Source organism: Leopardus geoffroyi, chromosome B1 (assembly GCF_018350155.1).
Source record: "Leopardus geoffroyi isolate Oge1 chromosome B1, O.geoffroyi_Oge1_pat1.0, whole genome shotgun sequence".
Classification (NCBI taxonomy): Eukaryota; Metazoa; Chordata; class Mammalia; order Carnivora; family Felidae; genus Leopardus; species Leopardus geoffroyi.
This window is the reverse complement of record NC_059327.1, coordinates 113,165,749-113,181,719: the sequence shown is the minus strand read 5'-3', so window position 1 is coordinate 113,181,719 and position 15,971 is coordinate 113,165,749. Positions and strand designations below refer to the sequence as shown.

Below are 15,971 nucleotides of genomic sequence, written 5' to 3'. Positions count from 1 at the left end.
CTCTTTGAACACCAAATAGTTCTTTAAGACTAGAGACTTATTGAGAGCATGTAAATGGAAACATATGGCTGGTGGATCCTTTAATATAGATAAAGCTTATAGGTCAACAAATTGTTTCTGTTTGGAGGTTAACTATCCCAGAACTCAGGAAAGGAAGTTCTGGAATGTTCTGTAGAACCCCAAACAGTCAAGTCCATTTTCCCCCGTGAGGTCTGCAAATAATCTGATGGGTTTCTCCCTGTTTGCAGATAATGACGACTGTGGTCCTATAAGATGTGGTACATGGGCTCAGTGTGTTTCAGAAGGAGAAAATGCCACATGTCAGTGTTTGAAAGGATTTACTGGCGATGGAAAACTATGTTCTGGTAAGAGCAAAGGCCAATACACATAATATCTGGAAAACAGTGAACCAGATAATACTGACTCAAAATCTCCAGAGGATTTATGTAATCAACAGGATTGAACAAGTTATTTGATATTAGCTAAAAAGATAATGGATAGTATATATAGAATATATGAAACACATAATATGTGGTTATATTTCAGTGAGTTTATATGAAAATTACATAATATATGCAGTTGACATTAAAAGAAAAAATATAATTAGCTTCAGAAACATGAATTTGAGTTCAAGTCAAATTTATGAAGTCAACAATTCTGGTGAAAACACAACTTTCTCCCCTAAAAGCTGAGGTTTTGCTGGATAGGTTTCTATTTTATATTGATAGCCTTGAAATTTTAAGTTAGTGACTACTGTAAAAATCTCAGTTCTCATGGTCTGAAACTCTGGCACAATGTGATGTATATACACATGCTTAGCTAATCAGACACCTGAGAAATCTGTAGAAACGGATTCAGAAGGCAACTTTACAACCAAGATGCAGAGTCTGCATTACATTTGCAAATAGCATCTGTAAGCAGCTGAAAGATCGTATTTGAGCTTATGTTTCTTTTTTCCTATGACTCTCATTTGTGTACATATTTCACTAGTTGGTCATGTTGCCCACAGATATAAATGAGTGTGGAACAAGCACCACCGTTTGCCCTCCCACCTCCTCCAAGTGCATCAACACTGAAGGCGGCTACGTTTGCCAGTGCTCAGAAGGCTACCGGGGAGATGGGATTCACTGTCTTGGTAAGAGAGCACGTGTGCCAAGGGAGGAGGGTGGAGGCAGGCCTCAGAGAATCATGAAACACGGTGGGTGTGGTGGGTCAGGAGAAGACAGGCTATAATTTAGGTGCCACGCATGTTAGGATTGAAAGAGAAGTTGCGTGATGTTCAAACTGACATATCTCAGTTCTTGATGAATAGTCAGGTTTGTGCCCTTGTGCTATGACTGCCATCGTCAGCTTTAAGACCCCGAAGAGGTGGTTTGTCGCTCTGCCTTTCTTTCTCTGGGATTTGAGTGACCCCCGTGCCTCACCCACACTCTATACCTTGAGCCATCCTCGGGGGAAATGTACAACATTTTCACTGTCATTGAATTTGGCAGTTGAACTGTGGTGAACTGCAGAGCTGCTGTAGGTCTGTTGGAAGTGACTGCTATGTGCATGAAAGAAAGGAAAAATGGTTCTATGAAGGGGTTCATCAGATGGCTCTTGATAAGTTTCAAAGATGAGAGATTCAAGGGGCACCTGGGTGGCTCAGTCAGTTCAGTGTCGGACTTTGGCTTGAGGTTTGTGGGTTTGAGCCCCACCTTGGGCTCTGTGCTGATGGCTTTGTGCTGACAGCTCAGAGCCTGGAGCCTGCTTTGGATTCTGTGTCTCCCTCTCTCTCTGCCCTTCCCCTGCTCACACTCTGTCTCTGTCTCTGTCAAAAATAAATAAACATTAAAAAAAAAAAAGATGGGAGATTCAAGTCACTGACATTTGGATACAAGTAAAGCATGATTAAGACCTCTTTTCATAATTACCATCCTCTGCCAAGATCTGGGTGTGGCTTTTGGGTTGGGAGTTCACTTAGTGGATGTCTGCCATCATTCCAGGTGTCAGTAGCATAGTAGTCCGCACAAGTGGGGACATGCCTGAAGCCATCATGGCCCAGTGAAGTGGTTATCTGAAGTTTAACAGGGCTTTAACATGTCTCTTTCAGTATTTTCTTTTCCTTCTGAAAACATACAAATCTTTTCACGGTGAGGGGCAGATGACCCGATAAGAACCTAAAATGCTATTGCTTTCTCCCACATGTTGAGGTTGAAGATGAAATCAGTCATAACTACCAGTTTTCTGGATCTGGTTGGTTTAAATCAGACCTTTATCAGATTAGTTTTGTGGAGCCCACAGTCATTTGTAAATGCTCTTTTAAGCACATATTTGGCTGTCAGTCAGGAAAATGTCACTGCTCTAATTAAGCAGGCTCATAGATAATTTAGACAAACAGGCTTTATATTTAATTTGCTTTGAAGAGAAAAGAAGGTATACTTTCTTGGATGTTTAAACTCATTGTAGTCTGGATTCTCACTGTGTCACTAACCTACCTCCTTCCAGTAGTGAGCACACAACAGGGCATCATGGCCCAGACTACCTGGATGGCATGGAATCCTCAGGCCACATGGAAGAATGGGCCTATTCTTGTTCTCTGTGTGTGTGTCATTCTCCCTCTCTGTCTCCCTCCCCCCTCCCTCTCCCCCTCTCTCTGACTCTCTCTCCCTCCCCCTTCTTTCCTTCCTTCCTCTCCGTATATATGTAGATATAGTGCTTTAAACCATGCCTGACACATAAGTGCCATTGTTGTTATTCTTATTCTTAAGAGTAGTTGTATTTTTTGGCCAAGACTATATCTTTGTTTTTGCTTCTTAGAAAAGCTTTCTCTGACTCTCAAGATAATAATTCATAGAAATTATAATAGGAAGTAAGTAAAAAAAAAGACTCAATTTGAGCCATCAGGATAGCAGTTCAATGTGACATATATTCATTTAGCTCTTATTAGTGGAAAGACACAGCAGTAGGACCTGTGAGGAAGACCAGAATGCTGGAGGTAGAGCTTGTTTGCGGGAAGGGCAGGATCTAGAAGAAATGGAGCTAATAATAAGTAGAGAAGAAGGGTGTGCATCATGGGAGAAGTAAAAACTACAGTGAAAATTCACAACTGGGAGAATATCTGTGTGAGGTATTAGGAAAGACTTCATAAAAGAAGTATCACTATGGATGGACCTTGTGGCATGAGGAATTTTTATTTATTTATTTTAAGGGGGTGGGGAGAGGCAGAGGGAAAGAGAGGGGTGGGGGGAGAGAATCCCATGCAGGCTCTGCACTGTCAGTGCAGAGCCTGACGTGGGGCTTGAACCCAGGAACTGTGGGATCATTACCTGATCTGAAATCAAGAGTCAGACGCTTAGCCAACTGAGCCACCCTGGCACCTCAAGAGTAAATTTTTATTAGAAATGTGAAGGAAGGGGGGAATTCCAGGCATAAACATATTACAGGTCTATTTGGGAGGTAGAGAATAGCCCAACTGATCCCTAAGTGTAGTGGGTGTGAGAGAAACAGACTGAGGCTGGCAAGGTGATGTCTTAGTCTGCTCAGGCCTACATAACAAAATACAGCATCGACTGGATGGCTTAAACAACAGAAATGTATTTTCTCACAGTTCTGGAGCCTAGACATTCAAGGTCAATGTGCTGGCTGATTCAATTCCTGGTGGCAGCTCTTCTGGGCTTGCAGACCACAGCCTTCTTATTGCATACTCACATGCCTTCCTGCTGTCATTGGCGGGGGGCAGGGGAGGGCATGTGGTGTCTCTTCCTTTGCTTTTTTTAAATTAAAAAAAATTGTTTTAATGTTTATTTTTGAGAGAGATAGAGAGAGGGAGAGACAGAGCACGAGCAGGGGACAGGCAGAGAGAGCCAGAGACACAGAATCTGAAGCTCCAGGCTCTGAGCTGTCAGCCGAGAGCCTGATGCAGGGCTTGAACTCAGGAGCTGTGAGATCATTCTCTCTCTTTTCTTATAAGAACTTCAATTCTGTTGGATTAGGGCCTCACTCTTATGACCTCATTTAGCTTTAATTACTGCCTTAAAGTCCCCATCTCTAAACGTAGTCACATATGGATCTCGAAGGAGATTCAATACAGTTCATAACAAGTGGGTTGGGTTATATATGTAGGAGACTAGAAGCTGAGCATCAGTCATTGGGGTTTTACTTCTCTAGACCAGCACCATCCAACAGAAGTGTAATGTAAGTTACATATATGACTGTAATTTTGCTAATAGCCACGTTACAAAAAGTACGAAGAGGCAGGTGAGATTAATTTTAGATTTTATTCAATCCAATATGTCAAAGGTATTAATATGTTAATATGTAATCAATATAAAAGTTATTGAGAGATTTCACATTTGTGCTTCATGTTGGTACTAAGTCTTCAAATCTGGGAAGTGTTTTACACTTACAGCATGTCAGTGTAGACTGGCTGCCATTTCAGATGCACACACACACACACACACACACACACACACACGGCAGTGGCGGCCACCTCTGGCAGCTCAGCTGTAGGCAGCAGGGAGCCACCGGCAGCATTTGAGGCAAGCGGTGTACTGATGGGCAATGTGCTTTAGGAACAGTAATCTGGCACTGGTGTTTAGGAGTAGAGTGGGGGAGAGATGGGGTGCAGGGAACGGAGTAAGGCCGTTCTATTAGTAATGCAAAGTTGAAGAGAGGAAGGATCTAGATGTCAGGGGGGTGGTAATTGAGAAAGAAAATGATGGTAGTTGGGAAAGAAAGGGATGAGTTAGCTTATATTTATGTAGAAAAAAATGCAGAAGTGTTTTATTTGACATAACATGTTATGTCAATGACTGGAGGTCTATTTGCAAAAGTTAAGAATGAATTTTTAGGATTTGATTTTCTAAATGTTTGCCTAGAGATAGTTTACCAATCTCCAGCCTCCCCACTGAGCTGCTGTTGGGATGTCTCCTTTCTCCCAAGCAGTAGGAAAACATCCAGCCATATTTCAGGAGTTTAGAACACCTGAATGGGCAGGCAGCTGAGGGACTCCATTCATCTTTGTGTCCAATATTCATGATATAATTTTTAAATTTTTTAAATGTTTATTTATTTTTGAGAGAGAAAGAGAGAGAGAGACAGAGTGTGAGCAGGGAAGGGGGACAGAAAGAGAGGCAGACGCAGAATCTGAAGCAGGCTCCAGGCTCTGAGCTGTCAGCACAGGGCCCGACGCAGGGCTCGACCCACGAACTGTGAGATCACGACCTGAGCCGAGGTCGGACGCTTAACCGGCTGAGCCACCCAGGTGCCCCAGGATATAATTTTTTTTTTTTAATTTTTTTTTTTCAACGTTTATTTATTTTTGGGACAGAGAGAGACAGAGCATGAATGGGGGAGGGGCAGAGAGAGAGGGAGACACAGAATCGGAAACAGGCTCCAGGCTCTGAGCCATCAGCCCAGAGCCCGACGCGGGGCTCGAACTCGCGGACCGCGAGATCGTGACCTGGCTGAAGTCGGACGCTTAACCGACTGCGCCACCCAGGCGCCCCCAGGATATAATTTTTTAATCAAAATATGCAAAGGCTCCGAAAGCATGCAGCATGACAAAAGTTGAATATGTTCCCCTCCCAGAATGTTGGCTCTTCCAATAGTATAACCCTTTTTCCTCCTCTGCACCTCACTTTTCTCCTCCCTACTTCCTTTTTTTTTTTTCTGGCAGATATTGATGAGTGCCAGTTGGGCATACACACCTGTGGGGAAAATGCCACCTGTACCAATACGGAGGGAAACTACACCTGCATGTGTGCCGGCACCCTGTCTGAACCTGGACAGATATGTCCTGGTAGGTTGGTGGGTGGTCTAAATCCAAGGAAGGGGCTCAATTTTGGAAAATTCTGTACCCCAATGTATTTGCTCTAGAGATTCTGGAAAATCATTGGATTCAATCGGCTGGTGAGTTTACTTTCCTGATTCGGTTGATACTAAGCTTGAGAATGTGAAATAGTCCAAATTTTCTTAATTTAATAGCATCTGGAATAAATTCTGGTTTTATCACTACAATTCAATAAAGGTGAGAATACAGATGGTTTTCTTTAACTATGTGACTAATGTCTTAATTTGTAATGTTGATTTCTGGGACTGCTGGAAAAACTTCGCAGGTCAAAGCAGGCCAGGAAGGACATCTAGACCCTTAGCATTTTGAATCACTCTTAAAGATTTTAAAATATTACCTTAAAAATTAGTATTTCTTGATCTGAATTAGAACTTCATCTCTTTTTTTTTTCCTTTTTAAATGTTAATGGTTGACTTCTGCTTCCTCAAGCATCTCTCCAACAGGCAGTATGTTCTCACCATCCTCACAAGGGAGCTGCCTTCACCCCAACCTTGGAAACCAGGATCAGGGACTCTTCCCCCACCACTGCCAGCAATTCACCTGTCTCAGCTCTGAAAACACCCCAAGAAGGGAAATTTCTGCACTTACCCGGATCTGTTTTTTTTTAACACATTATTTTTCTCAAATAATTTGCTCTTCTTAAAACTATTGAAGGACTACTAATATTTGTATAGTCGGCTACACATCCTAATGTTTTCCTTTTAATGAGCAGAGAATCGTTCAATAAAAGGAATTTTTACCACTTTGACATTCCCTCTCTTATGGTAACATTTCTTTTCTGTCAAAGTTGGTAGTCTTGTCTTTGAGGGCTTCCCTGAAAGTTGAATTATTTTTAGAAGAAAGCATTGTATGGGAGAAATTTTTGAGGCTTTCAGGGTATTGGGGGTAATAGATTGTATACTGGTGGGTGATTGATGAGCCATAAAAAGATCTGTTGTTGTTCAGTAAGACCCTCTTAAAGCTATCTGTCATTTTACACAGTTAGTGTGTGTTTGTGGATGACGGATGCACTTTTATAATGAGACCAGTGACTTGGGATTCATGGAATTATTTAGAATTGACCAATCTCTTACTTGCTTCCATTATGCTTTCTGTCAGATAATACTGAACCCAAAGAAAGAGTGGCTGACTTCATGGTGAATGACATGAAGTCTGGTTGGGAAAGTGAAACTAGAGTCATTTGTGACGATTCTTGTCCCTAAAGGACACTGTATCACAGGTTGTTCACAGAGACTAATTCCTGATATTAAGACCTGAAAGATCTAATCACTTCAGAAAGTAACAGTAATGTCTTTGATTCTTGTAGACTCTACTCCTCCTTCTGTTCTCATGGAGGATGGCCGCTATTCTGTGAGAAACAGTTACCAGGAATGCCCCCCATCCTATGACGGGTACTGCCTCTATAACGGTGTGTGTATGTATATTGAAGCAGTGGAGAGATACGCATGCAAGTAAGTCGAGCTATCTTTGTGGTGGCACAGAGATATGATATTGTAGTCTGTAACTTTTAGCTAATTGATAAGATTTGTGTCAAGGAGAGTTTTCTATAGGTAGGTTTTTGCTAGGTAGAAATATATAAATACACATATATAAATTGTGTGTGTGTGCATGCTGCACCCTCCCTACACATCACCCCCCACCGCCAAGCTGCCAACAGTAAATATACATTTAAAGAATTGGTGATTTTCCCTTTTACTTAACTTGATGTTACTACTGGTACAGTCTGGGGCATAAACCTCTCGTTCCGGCTGAAAACTTGGGTTTGTGAAAGAATCCCTTAAAACTTTTGATTTATTTTCTGCCACATATATGGAGAACACCCACAATGCGTTTCTGAATTTACAAAACTATTATGTATTCACATTGAATTTCTTACCTTCAGTGTTCAAAACTAGCAAAGAAATTATTTTTCTTCATTTTCTTTTTTTTTTTTTAAGGTTTATTTATTTTTGAGACAGAGAGAGACAGAGCATGAACAGGGGAGGGGCAGAGAGAGAGGGAGACACAGAATCCGAAGCAGGCTCCAGGCTCTGAGCGGTCAGCACAGAGCCCGACACGGGGCTCGAACTCATGGACCGTGAGATCATGACCTGAGCCGAAGTCGGATGCTTAACCGACCAAGCCACCCAGGCGCCCCTTTTTCTTCATTTTCTAATAGTTGGTGTTTACATTTTCTGTGGTTTCGTAACAAGTGTTGGAAGCGGCACCTGCTGCCCCTTGCTCCTTTTTTGTCCCCATGACAGGTTCACGGTGGACACGGTCAACTGAAAAGCAGGTCTGAGGGTGACCTGAAACCATAGGTCCCTCTACCAAACTTACTCAGAAAACATTTCCATTGGAGCTTTTGAGAAAACCACACTCACAGTATCTAGTTCCGCATCAAATTTTACTCTTAATGGATCTTATATTTTGTAGTCAATCAGGGGGAACTGATAGGTACTGAAAAATAAATAGGTCTCCTATGGCTAAACACCTGACTCATTGATAATTTTCTCTGTGCCTGAGGAAGACGTGATAAAATATTCTGATCCTCATGAATACATGCTATAAGCTTAAAGGCTTTTATTATTTTATGAATAGTAATCAGAAACATAGTCTAAATTGTTAGAAGAACAAGTTATGTGACAAAGTGAACGGTCTTGCATTATAAATTGTGTCAGCTAGACAAAAAATAATGAAAAATGCTCATGAATATAGTGAAAATGACTCAATTCTCATAGAATTCTACCTTCATATTCATATTTTTATGTTTATTTATTTTGAGAGAGAGAGAGCATGCAAGCAAGTGGGGGAGGTTCAGAGAGAGAGAGAGAAAGGGAGAGGGAAAGAGAGCAGATTCCCAAGCAGGTTCCTCGTGTCGAGGCCGATACGGGCTCCAACCCACGAACTGTGAGATCATGATCTGAGCCAAGATCAAGAGTCAGAAGCTGAACCAACTGAGCCACCCAGGTGCCTTTGCATATTCATATTTGCATGTTGTAATTTTCTAAAATAAATCCAATGTTCACAGTAGTTATCCTTGATTTTTGTTAATAAGAATCATTTTTTTTACTTGTTCATAATTTCTTGTTATCCAAAATAATGAAATTACGGAGATAAATTTATTAGGTCACGGTTTGTTTTTCTCTATGATACTTTACTTTTAGATTATAAAAGACATTACAATAATGTGAAAGATATTTCACAATTATGTATTGCATTTAGTACATTATTTTCGTTTGACCCAATAGCATCAATTCATTAAATGATTAATCAACTCTTTAGTATGCTGCTTTTCTTTCTATCATTAAATCCTGATGAAAGTATCTTATTCCCTGATAGTGTTTTAACCATGGGTTGCTACAAAATGACAATTAAACTAGAGATAACACTCACATTTGAGGACCTTTAATCAAAAGCGATATTTAAAATATCACCAGAGTTCCCATTAATCTAGATCACAACTTTGTTTTTGAATTCTACATTTGATAAAAGTGTGGTTTAATCAAACATTGAACGCTTTCCTCCTTTTGCCCTGCTGATCTCACCTTGTATTTTTAAAAATTCTACAATAACACATCTCTAGAAGTGTGCACCAGTCTAACTTTTATTAGAAACACTGCATGGGCATCATTCTGCAGAATGTTCTTAACACTGTGAGCAGGTTTAGAAAGGGCTGTTCTACTGTCCTTGCTCTCAGGTGATGGAAACTCCTCTCAATACAGAGATCCCCTAGTTCCCTGGGGGTGCAGAGGATGTGAGAACTGATGTCTCCACACCCCATGTCTTCCTCAAAGATTCCCTGGTGTGGAGAGTCTCAGAAGGCCAAGCCTCCTGAGCTAAGTGGAGGTCCTCGTTTACTCTGTCTTGGCTTTGAACCACCCCAAATCCTTCTGGCCAGGTCTTCTCGAGATCAAGATCCCCCAACTCCAGTGCTGTGAAATGTTTCATGAAAAAAAGTTGTGTGGTGAAATCAGTTTGAGAAATGCTACACACTCTAGCCCTCAGTTCTTGATCATATTACACCACAATGTGAAAAAGTCTCGTGAACCTTTTTTCAGTCCAGAATTTCTTAAAATTATTTAAACAAATGAACTCGGGTTTGAATAATTTATTTGAATAAATAAACCCAGGAATCTTTTGCTTGGTTTAACAGGACTAGTTAATAACCCAAAGAACTAGTAGTGGGTGGCCCATCCATATGAAATGCTAACTGACTGCTCTGGGCCTCATACAGCCCAGAAAGGCATTGATATTACAGCTTGCCTTGGCTCCCCAGCACTCTTGCCCATGTGATTGGCATATTCCTTGAGACCCTAAAATCTGAGGTTGATATCCAACAGTTTAAAAGAGGCTGTTAGGCATTGGTAGTAAAGGACTATAACCAAAGATAGCTAGAGTTAAAACAGTATCCAGGAAAGCATGGAGTAATTTGATGGTCCTTTATACTTACTACACTCAGATCCTATCCTCTCTTTCATGGTCCATTCTAGAAGAATAGCTTCTCTCTCTCTCTCTCTCTTTTTTTTAAAATTTTTTAAAATTTTTTAAGCTTTATTCATTTTTCAGAAAAAGAGCATTGGCAGGGGGGAGGGGCAGAGAGAGAGGGAGACACAGAATCTGAAGCAGGCTGCAGGCTCTGAGCTGTCAACACAGAGCACAACACAGGCCTTGAACTCACAAAGTGTGAGATCATGACGTGAGCCAAAGTCAGATGCGTAACCAACTGAGCCACCCAGGTGCCTCTAGAAGACTAGCTTTTCAGAGGTTCAGACAGCTCAAAAAACCTTTTTGGGAGTAGCCCAATGCAGCAGAACACTGGCTCTGACATCAGAAAACCATTTAGATCAAACTTGCCATTCACTGGCTAAAATCAAAAAGACAAAAAGTAATAAATATTGGCAAGGATGTGTAGAAAAAGAAGCTCTCATACACTGTCGGTGGAAATATAAATTGGTACAGCCATTGTGGAAAACTGTATGGAATTTCCCCCAAAAATAAAAAATAGAAATACCATATGATCCAATAATTCCACTATTGGGTATTTACCCAAAGAAAATGAAAGCACTAATTCAAAAAATATATATGCACCTCTACGTCTATTGCAAGAATTATTTATTATAGCCTAGGTATAGATGCAAACTAAGTGTCCAGTAATAGATGAATGGATAAGAAAGATGTGGTGTGTGTGTGTGTGTGTGTGTGTGTGTGTGTGTGTGCGCTCACGTGATGGAATATGACACAGCCACAAAAAGGATGAGATGTGCCATTTGAGAAAACATGGATGGACCTAGAGTATGTTCTACTAAGTGAAGTAAGTCAGACTGAGAAAGACAAATACCATATAATTTCACTCCTATGTGGAATCTAAAAAAACATGAGCAAACAAAAAGCAGAATCGGACCTATAAATACAGAGAACAAACTGATGGCTGCAAGAAGGGAGGGAGATGGAGGGGTTGGGCAAAATGGGTGAAGGGAAATAGGGGGACACAGGCTTCCAGTTATGGAATAAATAAGTCACAGGAATAAAAGGCACAGCATAAGGAATATAGTCACTGATGTTGTAATAGTGATATATGGTGACAGATTGTAGCTACACTTGTGGTGAGCACAACAAACATATAAACTTGTCAAATCACCATGTTGTACACCTGAAACTAATGTCACATTGTGTGTCAGCTCTACTAAACAAACAAACAAACAAACAAACAAACAAACAAAATCCCTGCCATTCATTAGCTGTACGACCTGGTACAAGTTACTTACCGCCTTTGAGTCTCATTTTTCTCATCTATAAAATGGGAATTTGCTATTGAAAGTAAAATGAGTAAAAGTGCCTAGCACAGCGTCAGACACATGGGTACTTAACAAATGCAAGCTCCTTTCCCTCTCTCTCTGAAAGTGACTTTCCAGTGCTCTTGTGACCAACTCGAGGTAGAGCTTGGCCTAGGGTCTAGATCTTCTGGAGCTCCCTCCAATGCTTTTTCCATACTGTCTCTTCCCATCACAAGGACCAGTACCAATTCCCTGTGTATTCATTCCTTCATATGATATGGACAATATGGACGTAATAGATAGTTGATCCAGGGCCAAGGGGGGAAGAAATTCCTAACAATTGGGTATCTCAAAATGTTTAATAGGATATTTTTTAAAGTTTATGCCGTTGCGAAGAGTAATAGAATGTAGTTGTTGTACCCAAGATCCCATAATTTCTGGAAGTATACATTCCCAGTAGATGGCAGCATTGTTTCATTTACTTTTGTCTAAAAGGTTGACAAGCATATTGGTGGTTGGTAATGCTAGTTACAGTTTCACTAATGAAATACTGCCCCTGCATGCCCCTTTTCTTCCGTTTAGTTTTTTCTCCCTTGAAGAAAGTAGGCAAAAGTTCGCATGTTGTCACTAAGACCTTTTCTCTTGAGTCAGTAGTGATTTTTTAAAAAAGAAAGCAGGGCGCCTGGGTGGCTCAGGCAGTTAAGCATCTGACTTCAGCTCAGGTCATCATGATCTTGGACTCTGTGAGTTTGAGCCCCATGTTGGGCTCTGTGCTGACAGCTCAGAGCCTGGAGCCTGCTTTGGATTCTGTGTCTCCCTTTCTCTCTCTGCCCCTCCCCTGCTCACGCTCTGTCTCTCTGTCTCTCTCTCAAAAATAAATAAACATTTAAAAAATTGTAAAAAGAAAAGAAAGAAATGTTTCCTCAGCTGACTAGGCTGTACTTCCTGTTCAGAGGCTACACATTCTTTTATAAGCCTGGTCTCAAGTGAGGGGCTCTGCCTTCAAATTCTTCCTTCCTTTGACCTCCACTCACTGCAATCTAGCCAAACATTTGTTTAAAAACTCTCTTGGCTCTTAGGGCAGAGTTGCTTTGTGTTGGTCTTAAAGGTAGCTCCTCAGGATTTTAGCCTAACAGAAGCTGATCTTTAATCAATGTTCTGCAATGCCTTATAGAGGCGGTATGCAAATAATCCCCCATCCATCCCAGGGCAAACAGACTAAAGGGGGAAGTCCATGCCGCATTAACGTGTAAATCAGAGTGCTTTCAACTGACCCCTGATGGATTTTCCATATGCTTCTAAAGAGCTGAGCCTGGAAATGCAGAGACTGAAAGACAGCTGGATATCGAATCTGAAAACTCTAAGTGTTTTTGGCCAGGGCTTACTGCTGACCTCTGTTTGTGTGTTGTTTCAGCTGTGTTTTTGGCTATGTTGGGGAGCGATGTCAGCACCGGGACTTGAAATGGGAACTGCGCCACGCTGGCCAAGGGAGACAGCGGCAAGTCACTGTGGTGGCCGTCTGCGTGGTGGCGCTCCTCTTGCTGCTGCTGCTGGGGCTGTGGGGGGCGCACTGCTACAGGTGACCTTTTCTATCCATTGGCACTTCCTTTTTTTTAGTGTTTGTTTATTTATTAGACAGAGAGAGAGAGCGCGTGAGCGCGCGTGTGCATGCGGGGGAAGGGCAGAGAGAGAGGGAGAGGGAAGGAGTCCCCAGCAGGCTCTGCGCTGTCAGCACAGAGCCCCATGCGGGGCTTGATCCCATGAACCCGTGACCGGTGCCCAAACCTGAGCTCAACTGACTGAGCCCCCGGGCCCCTCCATTACAACCTCTTTCTTGCTCCTCCCAGGAGAATGCCTGCCTCCCTGAGATGAACTTTTGTTACAGACTTGCTACATTTATTTAAAAGGTGTCGTTAACAATAAAAGACAACAAGAAATGTCTCAGGATTTCACTGCTCTGAAACATCAGTGGTTTTACTTTTCCTTGTTCCACTCCAGTCTTTGTCAATGTATCTGTGTTGTTTATGGGGTTGTTAACCGAGCATAATGCATTTTTACATTCCACTTTTTTCTCTTAGCATCACATGCTTCCCCCCATAGGCTACGTAATTAATTTCTCATGGCTGTCTTCCACTGAGTCAATTTTCTGCAAATTATTACTTCTGTTCAAGGGAATCAGTATTTTCCCTCACCCAGAAGTTCCTTCAGTTTTGTTTTTTGAGTAATTTCAAGGTGACACTTAAAAACTGTGGAACAAAAATATTTATACATTTAATTAAAAAAATAACGCTACATTAAGGTGAAGGAATAGGTATCACATTGTTTGCTTATTTTCCGTCAAAAGTTTTTTTAAAAAAAATGTTTATTTATTTTTTGAGAGAGAGAGAGAGAGACAGAGTGTGAACGGGGGAGGGTCAGAGAGAGAGAGAGACATAGAATCTGAAGCAGGTTCCAGCTCTGAACTGTCAGCACAGAGCCTGACGTAGGGCTGGAACCCACAAACAGCGAAATCATGAACTGAGCTGAAGTCAGATGCTCCACTGACTGAGCCACCCAGGTGCCCCCATTATTTTCCATTTTCTTAAAAAATGACATCATCCTCCACCATCATCAATGTTGAAAAGCATTTTATGTGCTATTGTAGTTTCTGCTGTGCAAAACTATTGAGTCAAAACACGTTTGGGGTAAAGAGGACTTTTTATCTAATTCAGTTTCATCATTATATGGCTAAAGAGCCTAAGTCTCATTTAACAGTCCCAGTTCTCTGGGAATGTAGGAAATACCTATCCCACTATCTGCAGATAAAACTCCAATCACGTTTACCAGCGCTACACAACCATTCAGGAGGCTAGTGTCATGCATTGTGGAGAATTTCAGAATGTCATCCAAGATGTGCTTGTCTGAGATCCTGCTATATCTTAGTGTTGTGGCTAACAGCATGGGCTCTAAGAGTCAGACTACACAGGTATGAGTCTCTGTCATGCTTAAGTAACATCAGGCATGTTATCTAAAACCTTTGTATTCGTTAATTTCCTTTGCTATAAAATGGAAGCAAAGAACAGTACTTATCTCAAGAGTTATTGCAAAATTAATTGAATTAATTTAACTAAAGAGTTTAGTGTAGAACTGGCATATAGGACTTAATAAACACCATATGTTATTAAGATGATGACTTTTTTAGGAACTGTAATCTTCCCCTAAAGACTAACATGTTCTAAACCCTTTTATTTACATCTTGAGAGACAAGATTCTCAAGCACAAACTTGAAATTTGTAATTCAGAGTGCCAACAATAACCATTTCACTTTTCAGCCTGGTACTGGATTTGTGGAAAGAATATCGAATAATCAAGATTTATTCCATTGGACAGAATGCCGAAAGAAAAGTAGATGCTTGGCAAATAGCGTAGAAAAAGTGGAAACAAGAAACTCAAGTTCGTGTGTGCTATAATTATTAAGTATTTTTTCTTATTCTATGGGCTATGACATAGTAAATAAGTTTTATGTTCTGTTGGTGTTCTTCAGAGCTCTGGGTTGAAAGCTAGTGTCAGATTGCTGGCTTTTTGGACTTAGAACTCAAAGACCAGCTCAGCTGGTCTGTGTAGACTTTATATACAAATAAGAACATTTTTGGCTTCTGACCCCCATTTACCTAAGTCAAAAGTGATAAGAACTATTTCTTTACACACACACACACACACAAAAACTCATCAGAACACCTTCTTTTACTTTTTACTGGAATGCATCCAGAGCTGCAAAGTTCTTTCTGAGCAAATCTATGGTTACTTACTTAATAGTTCTGGTCAGTGGAACTGATAACCCAAATTTTCAGCTATGTGTTTGACTGCATTTGTACTCTGCTATATTGATTCTGAGAAGATCAAATTAAAACTGCTTGTCTAAATATTGTCATGTCACTAAAGTATACAAGTAAGTATAGATCTTAGGCATGTTGAATGATTTTCTTTAATTTTTTTTATATTGTTTATTTTTTGAGAGAGAGACAGAGTGTGAGCAGGGGAAGGGCACAGAGAGTGAGGGAGACACAGAATAATCCGAAGCTGGCTCCAGGGTCTGAGATGTAAGCACACAGCCCAAGATGGGGCTTGAACTCACAAACTGTGAGATCATGACCTGAGCCTAAGTTGGATGCTTAACTAAGACTGAGCCACCTGGTGCCCCTGAATGATTTTCTTTAAAGAGTTGTAATCAGTTATTTCCTCCTTTTGTATTACCCCTTGCGTGTCTTGTCTAGATTGAGCACTTAACACTCTTTGGTATATCTCTCAAAAGTTTGTTTGTGGAACTAAGTAATTTTTTAAATGTTGTAATATTACTTCATAAAGCTTGATTTCTTGGAAGGACCCCCTTGTAAGAAAATCAA

At 40.9% G+C, this 15,971-nt stretch overlaps 1 protein-coding gene across 5 annotated transcripts in view; it reads left to right on the top strand.

The window, feature by feature from the left end:
- EGF (epidermal growth factor) overlaps positions 1-15,971 on the top strand; it is a 98,720-nt gene that overhangs the window by 74,857 nt on the left and 7,892 nt on the right. For 4 of the 5 annotated variants that reach the window (XM_045470452.1, XM_045470436.1, XM_045470428.1 and 1 more), the window contains 5 exons: positions 249-365; positions 1,010-1,135; positions 5,660-5,782; positions 7,140-7,284; positions 13,004-13,168. In XM_045470452.1, the coding sequence (XP_045326408.1) occupies positions 249-365; positions 1,010-1,135; positions 5,660-5,782; positions 7,140-7,284; positions 13,004-13,168 (676 nt within the window). The remainder of the gene's footprint in view (positions 1-248; positions 366-1,009; positions 1,136-5,659; positions 5,783-7,139; positions 7,285-13,003; positions 13,169-15,971) is intronic. The other variant, XM_045470444.1, reaches the window with a different exon arrangement.